This window comes from Rhincodon typus, chromosome 27 (assembly GCF_021869965.1).
Source record: "Rhincodon typus isolate 14 chromosome 27, sRhiTyp1.1, whole genome shotgun sequence".
NCBI classification, from domain to species: domain Eukaryota; kingdom Metazoa; phylum Chordata; class Chondrichthyes; order Orectolobiformes; family Rhincodontidae; genus Rhincodon; species Rhincodon typus.
In genome coordinates, this window is record NC_063358.1 from 5116950 (window position 1) to 5126567 (window position 9618).

Here is a 9618-nt window from a genome sequence, read left to right on the forward strand (position 1 = left end):
CGGTTGTGTTCCTATATATCTGCTGTTCTTGTCCTTCTGGATGGAAGTGGTCATGGGTTTGGAAGGTGCTGTCTGAGGATCTTTGGTGAACTTCTGCAGCGCATCTTGTAGATAGTACAGACTGCTGCTACTGTGCGTCGGTGGTGAAGGGAGTGGATGCTTGTGGGTGTAGTGCCAATCAAGCGGCTGCTTTGTCCTGGATGGTGTCAAGCTTCTTGTGTGTTGTTGGAGCTGCACCCATCTAGGCAGGTGGGGAGTATTCCATCACACTCCTGACTTGTGCCTAGTAGATGGTGGACAAGCTTTGGGGAGTCAGGAGGTGAGTTATTTACCACAGTATTCCAAGCCTCTGACCTGCTCTTGTAGCCACTATGTTTATGTGGTGAGTCCAGTTGACCTTCTGGTCAATGATAAGCCCCAGGATGTTGATAGTAGGAGATTCAGTGATGGTAACACCATTGAATGTCAAGGGCTAGTGGTTAGATTGCAGAAATGCTAACATGTCCTGTTCAGAAATCAGTGACAACAACAGTTGATCATGATAGTAAGCAGTCTCTGATACTTTACCCCCTCCGGGATTATTCTTAAATTTAGCACTCTACTAAAATTGGAATTGGGGAAAATCCCCTGTCGTGTTTTTGCGATAGAAAGATACTCTCACAGCCAATGGTCTGAAGATCTGCAAAACAGTGCAGGTTTTAAACAAATGGGTTGCAAGTGTTTCAGTTCAAGCGATTGATGAACATTCATTACTCATTAAAGTAGTTATGTCATTGTCATTAAGCCAACTTTTAATTGCACATGTTTTCTATTATTGATGTCAAATCTCACCATCTGCCTTGTCCCCAGAATATTAACCAGGGATTCTGGATGACTGGTTATTGCTATGTCATCACTAACCCCTCTCTTCATAGTGCAACCACCTTTTCCCAGCAACAAGTTTAATCAGCCCTCATTGCACTCCACCTAGGGCTAGCGTGTTCTTCTGTGGATAAATTCATAAATACTTTACAATTTATAGACATTCAAATAATTGTGGAGGATAAGTTCGTGACAGTATGTGTCCAGTAGTGCACAGAAATCATATATCTCTGATATTTCATACCTTGTATATCAGTTTGCCCAATTGGTTGGATGGCTAGTTTGTGTTGCAGAGTGATGCCCACAGCGTGGTTCAGTTCCTGTCCTGCCTTCTCAACTTCTATCCTCGCCTGAGCTGCGGTGACCCTCAGGTTAAACCACCACCAGTCATCTCTCTCTCTCTCTCTGTAATGGGAGAGCAGCCCTATAGTCCTCTGGTGCTACGGCGACTTTACCCAAACTGAATGGAGTTTCCCAAACTTATTCAAATCATTTGCTTTTCTTGCTGCTTCAGAGTAAGATGGGAGACCTACATGGGCAACACGGTGGCTCAGTGGTGAGCACTGCTGCCTCACAGCACCAGGGACTCAGGTTCGATTCCAGCCTCGGGTGACTGTCTGTGTGGAGTTTACTCATTCTCCCCGTGTCTGTGTGGGTTTCCTCCAGGTGCTCCAGCTTCCTCCCACAGTCCAAAGATGTGCAGGTTAGGTGGATTGGCCATGCTGAATTGCACACAGAGTCCAGGGAAGTGCAGGCCAGCTGGGTTAGCTATGGGAAATGCAAGGTTACAGGGATAGGGTGGGATGCTGTTCAGGGGGACAGTGTGGACTGAATGGCCTGTGTCCATACTGTAGGGATTTTATGATTCGATGAATTCCTGTTGGCTACAGCAGGAGTCTGGTTCTGCAGTTCAAAGCTGTGGCCTGCAGTAACACGGGCGCATTTGCTGTCAACTGTCTAGTATCACATTGCATTTGAGCACTGCAATGAGACGTAGCTCTTTCTCAATGCGAAGAAGCCCATGTTTCTGCTCTCATTGGCATTCAAACTGGTATGTAACTCCCTTTATCGTTAACCTGGTTAAAGATGTTGTGAGCTGCAACAGCTCGACAAAGATTATAACATGAACACAACAGTAAAGCTGATCAAGCCCATGGCTGAACTGCATCTTAAGTTTATCAACTTTCCTTGATTCAATGACCATTTAAAAAAATCTGTCAATATCTGTTCATGTAGTTTCCATAGAACCCTCACCTAAACAATTACTTTTTGGCGGATTTGGGGGAAATGTGTGAGATTTCCACGGTCCTCTGTGTAAAGAAATGCATCATCCACCTCCATTGAACATCCTAATTCTGAAGGTTAAGATAATGCTCTATTCTACTGGACTCCCTCAAAGCTATCCGCTTACAAATCCAGTCACACTGAACATAGATATCAGAGTGCCAGTGTCTAGATCTAAAACTGTTTGTCCCAGAGATTTGGCTGTGGCAGGAGTCAGATTCAGATTCTGCTTCTATTTCTGCAGTGTAACCTGGCACCATTTGGTTGAGAGGTTACAGTTGGGTGTGAATTGTCCTTACTATCATATTATTTACAGACTAGGGCCTCCTGCATTCATCCTGAGTGCGAGTGTGTGAATGGAATGCTGTACACAGAACACTAATCTGCTCGTGTGTTTTCCTCTGTACTGGCATCTGTGTAGGCTTTCGACTGAATGCCTCTTCGTGGCCCATGTTCTTGCTGAAAACTCTAAGTGGAGCAGAAATGGCACCGGTCAGAATATTTCACAAGGTAGGCATTCTCTCCTCCATATTTTCCTTGCCTTTGCATAGAGCCTTGACGGTGTTACAGAGCGTTCTCCACTTTTTAAAAGCATCTCACTGTTAAACTCCCTTTACTTCATCAATTCCTACAAAATTTCTTCATGAACTTGAATGTTCCTGGGAATGATTTGTGTCCTCCAAGGACTGAATTTGTTTCTGCTGTTGGGAGATACCTGAACCCCTCAATTGTGATTACTCCCTCTTCCGGTTTCTCGTTCCCGAGGGGAATTGCATTGTTTCTGTTTGGTATCTGCTCACCTGCTGTGACAGCAGAGAAACCTGGTCTTCATCTACTAACTCAAACCTGCAACCTCCTCAAGAGGAAGCTGGAACTTTTAGATTTTAACATGCTCCAGTCTTCCTTTCTCCACTGGGAAAACTGGGATATAAATTGGAAAATACCAGAAACACTCAGCAGATTAAGCAGCATCTGTGTGGAGAGAAACAGATTTAACACTTCAAGCCAACCCTTATTTGAATTGGGTCAATTGTGACTGTAACACGAAGCGAGCAATTGACTTCCTGTCTGGTGAGATCAGAGCAATACACTTCCTTTCTGCTTTTTGTTAAATGTGTTTGTTAAATTGAGGTCAGAAGGTTCCTTGAACAGCTCTAAAGAGTTGTAGTTATTATGCAGTATATTACTGTCTTCAAACAGACTGCAATTTTGGGTGTGAAGATGTTTTGATGCTGCAGACCAGTCTATTAAAAAACATTTGCAGGATGATTAACAATATCTCCCACTCTCTATTTTGTTACCAGTTTAAATATGATTATTAACACCTCTGAATTCCCCAGTCCCTCCGCAAATTGGTCAAGGAATTTATCCAGTGAATATTTGACCCATATGGGACCGTGTAGATAAGATGGGGCTCATGTTTGATCCACAATTGAATGATGATGGGTTTGCAATGAAGTTATTCAAATTGGCTGTCAACCATGGAATAGAAAGACGAGAATTAGCCAATGTTTCTGACTATAAACAGAATCTAGAAACTACAGAAGTCGTGGCATTGGCCACAGATAGGTACTGAGTTTGACCAGGGTGACCCCCACCAAGTCAAATAACCTATTGACACCATCAAGGCTGGACTCCAGAGGAGTTAGATTTTCTGAAGAAGGGTCTAGGCCCGAAACATCAGCCTTCCTGCTCCTCTGATGCTGCCTGGCCTGCTGTGTTCATCCAGCTCTACACCTTGTTATCTCAGATTCTCCAGCATCTGCAGTTCCTACTATCTCTGGACTCCAAAGGAGTTAAGGGGGTGAGGAAAGAAATTGCTTCGGGGCAAGTTAGGAAGAGAAACAATTTGTTTGAGGGATAAATACCCTACTGTAGTGTCCAGGGATGTGTAGGTTAGGTGGATTAGCCATGGGGATTGCAGGGATAGGGTGGGGATGGCGGAGGGGATAAGTCTGGGTGGGATGCCTTCAGAGAGTTGGTGTGGACTTGTTGGGCCAAATGACCTGTTTCCACGCTGTAGGGATTCTATGATGGATTTGGAAAATTGCCTCTGAGTTTTCTCAGTGATTTTACTGGCTCCTTTTTAAGTCACTTTTATCTCATTCACTCTTCGCTCTCAACAACCACTTCATAAAAGCTGCACAAATTCTCCAGGATGTGGAATGTAAAGGGTGAACTCATCAAAGTTTTTAAGATATTCACAGGAAAAGACAGGATGGACAAAGATAAAGTATTTCCACTGGATGAGGATTCTAGAACTAGAACTAGGGGCACAGTCTGAGAATTGGGCCTGGACCATTCAGGAGAGATGTTAAGAAGCATTTCTACACAGGTAGGGGTTTGACTCCCTCCCAACAGGTGAGGGCTTTAGTTGTCTGATGAGGAATACGGGTCACATTGTCAGTGAGTTGCAGAATGGAATCACCTTGCAGCTACAGTGCTTTTAGATCAGAGAATATAATGTACAATAAATATCCTTGTAATAACCATACAAGGCATGGCCTGTGGTCGTGTTAGTCACTGACCAGTGCTTTGCATTAAACAGGAACCACCATCGCCTTCCCAGAACTTTTACAAAGTGGGGATGAAACTGGAGGCAGTCGACCGGAAGAATCCGCATTTTATTTGTCCAGCAACGATTGGAGAAGTGAGAGGCTCTGAAGTGTTGGTGACATTTGATGGCTGGCGAGGTGCTTTTGATTACTGGTGTCGATATGACTCTCGGGACATGTTCCCTGTGGGATGGTGTTCTCTGACCGGAGATAACCTGCAACCGCCAGGAACAAAGGGTAAGATTGATTTATGCACTGAAAAAAAAGCTTCGATTACTGCACGGGGCACTTTTAAAAGTTGTATTCTCTTAAGTTTACTGCAAGGAATTTGTAAGAATGCTGCACAATTCAGAGACTGTGCTCTGGGACATTCTCCTTTTAAGCTTTCTGAACAAAACAGGAGCTGGCCATCGAAGAACTTTAAAACAAACTTCAGTTCTTATCGATTGCAGATACTGATATATTCCTTTTTAACGTTGCAAGAAATATTTACACTGTTGCAGTAATAACAAAGATTGTTCAACAGTCAGGATGATCGAATAAAAAAGACAGCATTCCATGCTGGCAACATCTCTGCACGAAACAGACAAGATAACGTTCCAACTGTTGTCTTTTGTAGGTGCTGCCTGACTTAGTGAGTGTTCCCAACATTTTCTCAGGGTGATTACTGCAATTTTGGCAACTGACCACTAAGTGTCACTATTTGCCTAGCTGTGTGTTGACACTACGTCAAAGTTGCCCTCCATTTTGTACTTGAGACCAATAATTGGGACTCTTGAACATGAAAACACACAGACTGTGTGAGCTCACAGTGTCACAGTCTCAGGTCGAACAGTGCTGGAGCATCAACTAAGCGCAATGTTTGAACAAATGTCATAAAGGAGAAACCGGGGTTGTGGAGTGAAGAAGCAGCTCCATTGAAGTGGGTTCAATCTGAGGAGGTCACTGTGCCCTCGTAGCTACTCTTCATCAGATGATTGCCATGCTGATTTTTGGTAGAGCAGAGAAGAGGTTAATCATATTAACTTTTTAGTCAAGCAGCAACCTGTGTTTTAATGATCCTGTTGCTGTGGTAAAGAAACAATGTTTTGGAACAGAGATGGTAGGAACTGCAGATGCTGGAGAATCTGAGATAACAAGGTGTAGAGCTGGATGAACACAGCAGGCCAAGCAGCATCAGAGGAGCAGGAAGGCTGACGTTTAGGGCCTAGACCCTTCTTCAGAAATGCTTCACATCAATGTGAAACTGGACTGTGCAACTGAAGGGTTAAAACTCTCCCTCCACAAGGAACCTGTGCAAACTCTTTATATTCCTTCCGTCTGTTGAGCAGATCTCTCAAAACGATCGTTAAAATTTCGCCTGAAATGCTGGCACTTAAAACTCACAATTAGATCCAGCACCATAAAATGCAAAACAAGTCCCTTTTCAAGGGTTTTGTGGTTAAAAAATTCTGAAATTCTTCATTTCTGAAGAAGGGTCTAGGCCTGAAACGTCAGCCTTCCTGCTCCTCTGATGCTGCTTGGCCTGCTGTGTTCATCCACCTCTATACCTTGTTATCTCAATGTTTTGAAACAGCAGTTTTAACTACAAAACCCTTGAAAAGGGACTTGTTTTGCATTTTATGGTGCTGGATCTAATTGTGAGTTTTAAGTGCCAGAATTTCAGGCGAAATTTTAACAATCGTTTTGAGAGATCTGCTCACCAGACGGAAGGAATATAAAGAGTTTGCACAGGTTCCTTGTGGAGGGAGAGTTTTAACCCTTCAGTTGCACAGTCCAGTTTCACATTGATGTAAAGCACTTGTGTAGCGTAATTCAGGAACTGAGGTCCAGTTGAGCGCCTGGAAAGATGTGACATGTAACATCAAAGTGTATGTCTCATCTTCACTCCAGGATCAGGGACCAAGCATGGACTTCAGATTATTTTTCATCCATGTGGGATGGGGGAGTTACTGCTGAGGAACAGCCCATCCCTAATTGCCCAGGAGGAGATGGTGAACTGGATCTTAAACCGTGCATGTGGGTTTACCCACACTGCTGTTAGGGAGGGAGTTCCAGGGCTTTGACCCAGCGACACTGAAGGAACGGTGATATATTTCCAAGTCAAGATGGTGAGTGGTTTGATGCGGAACTTGCAGGGGGTAGTGTTCCCAAGGATCTCCTGCTTTTATCCTATTTGTTGTGAAAGCTGCATTGACTCTTAGAGGCGGCATGGTGGCTCAGTGGTTAGCACTGCTGCCTCACAGCGCCAGGGACCCAGGTTCAATTCCAGCCTCGGGCGACTGTCTGTGCAGAGTTTGCACATTCTCCCTGTGTTTGTGTGGGTTTCCTCTGGGTACTCCGGTTTCCTCCCACAGTCCAAAGTTGTGCAGGTTAGGTGGATTGGCCATGCTAAATCGCCTGTATTGTTGAGGGATGTGTAGCTTAGGTGGATTATAAGGGGATGGGTCTGAGTGGGATGCTCCAAGGGTCAGTGTGGACTTGTTGGGCCGAAGGGCCTGTTTCCACACTGTAGGGATTCTATGACTCTCTGTCTTCTACACTGATAGCAGAGAACCTCCTCTGAAGGTTGTGAATCTGTGTAATTCCTTACCCCAAGGCTATTAAGGCTGGATTGTTAAGTATATTCAAGGCTGAGAGAGACAGAAGAGTGGAGTTGAGGATTCTCTGATCAACTATGATCTCATTGAATGGCAGAACAGACTCAATGGTCTGAATGGCCCACTGCTGCTCCTATATTTTATGGTCTTGTATTACATTTCCCTTCATTCATCAGATAGTTATCCAAATCCTTTGGAAAGAATGATTGGCTTTGCCTCGACCACACTTTCTCGTTGGGTGAGTTCCATATCCCACTCTCAGCCACTCTGATGTTCCGCGCGTGATGCTCGGTATGCCAATGCCAATTACAGCATTGACTTCCAGTTCCAGAAGCCATTGCTGGACCTGGATCTCAGAAATCTGCGCAGAACAAATATAGTCTAGAGAGAATACTGCTCACTGCTTATGAAAGGATTTCTCTCATTTCAACTTTTATTTCTTTTATTTATCCCTGAAATACTTTTCTTTAATTCTTTCATGGGATGTGGGTAGGTGACCTCCCGGCCTCGCGCACTGACCTCACAGCCTCGCGCACTGACCTCCCGGCCTGGCGGTCTGACCCCCCGGCCTGGCGCACTGACCTCCCGGCCTTGCGCAGTAATCTCCCGGCCTGGCGCACTGACCCCCCGGCCTGGCACACTGACCCCCTGGCCTGGCGCAATGATCTCCCGGTTTGGCGTGTTGCTGGTGCAGTGTGGAGCCAGGGCTTGGTGTGGACTGGAAGCTAGGTGTCAGCGTGGTCTGTGGTACTGAACTTTTATTTCTGTAATGCTGGGCATTTTATTTCTCTATTGTCTAAGATCTTGTAACTGAAGAAGCTGCGCCTAGGTACTTTTTGTATCTAAGTCGGCAATATAATTGGCATCATATAAACATTTTACTGTACTCATTGAGTATATGTGACAGTTAAGGCTATTCTATTCTATTTATTGCCCATCCCTAGTTGCCCTTGAAAAGGTGGTGATGAGCTGTCTTCTTGAACTGCTGCAGCCCATGTGCCTCAGGCAGACCCATAATGCCCTTAGGGAGGGAATTCCAGAATTTTGACCCCGTGACAGTGAAGAAACAGCGATATATTTCCAAATCAGCGATGAGTGCTTGGAGGGGAGCTTGCAGGGTGGTGGTGTTCCCATGTATCTGTTGTCCTTGTCCTTCTAGATGGAAGTGGTTGTGAGTTTGGAGGGTGCTGTCTGAGGATGTTTGGTGAATTTCTGCAGTGCACCCTGTAGATAGTACACACTGCTGCTACTGAGCGTCGGTGGTGCAGGGGCTGGATGTTTGTGGGCTGCTTTGTTCTGGAATGTGTCAAGCTTCTTGAGTGAATAGATCTGCAAAAAACAGGGACTTATTCCATCCCTGTCTGGATGTGTGCCTCTTAGATGATGGACAGGCTTTAGTAAGTCAGGAGGTGTGTTACTCACTGCAAGATTCCTCGCCTCTGACCAGCTCTTTTAGCCAATGTATTTATGTGGCTAATCTAGTTGAATATCTGGTCAATGCTCTCATGATGTTGATAGTGGAGGATTCAGTGATGGAAACACCATTGAATTTCAAGGGGGGTTTTTAGATTCTCTTTTGTTGGAGATGGTCATGGACTGGCACCTGTGCAGTGTGAATGGCACTTCCCACTTGTCAGCCCAGGCCTGGCTATTGTTTGGGTTTACTGCATTTGAACACAGACTGCTTCAGTACCTGAGGAGTTAGAAATGCATTGGAATTAGAATTTACTTTATTGTCACGTGTCCTCAAATACAGAAGTAGAATGAAAAGTTTACAATGTCGCCCCACATGGCACCATCTTACGTACAAAGTACTCAGGTACAAATCTTGGTTACAAAATAAATAAACAAAGAAAGTTATGTTACCCTATAGTTAAAAAGACAAACATTACAGTCTTTCTATAAAGGCCCTGCAGTAGATCCGTGCAGGGGGCATTCACATGTGGTCTGACTGGGCTATCAACCCGCTGACCACCCGCACCATTCCCCAGTCCCCGCTCCAGCCTCCAGCCCACACCATTCCCCAGTCCCCGCTCCGCTCCGGCGTCCAGCCTGCACTATTCCCCAGTTCCCAGTCCCCGCTCCGCTCCGGCGTCCAGCCTGCACCATTCCCCAGTCCCTGCGCTGGCCTCCAGCCTGCACCATTCCCCAGTCCCCGCTCCACTGGGGCCTCCAGCCCGCACCATTCCCCAGTCCCTGTTCCGCTCTGGCCTCCAGCCCGCACCATTCCCCAGTCCCCAGTCCCCGCTCCACTCCGGCCTCCAGCCTGCACCATTCCTCAGTCCCCGCTCCGGCCTCCAGCCCACACCATTCCCCAT

General features: G+C 45.6%; 1 protein-coding gene across 9 annotated transcripts in view; it reads left to right on the top strand.

Annotated features, from left to right (window-relative positions):
- Positions 1 to 9618, top strand: part of LOC109921159 (polycomb protein SCMH1-like) — a 176571-nt gene that overhangs the window by 108867 nt on the left and 58086 nt on the right. For all 9 annotated transcript variants that reach the window (XM_048613229.1, XM_048613235.1, XM_048613232.1 and 6 more), the window contains 2 exons: positions 2567 to 2655; positions 4694 to 4937. In XM_048613229.1, the coding sequence (XP_048469186.1) occupies positions 2567 to 2655; positions 4694 to 4937 (333 nt within the window). The remainder of the gene's footprint in view (positions 1 to 2566; positions 2656 to 4693; positions 4938 to 9618) is intronic.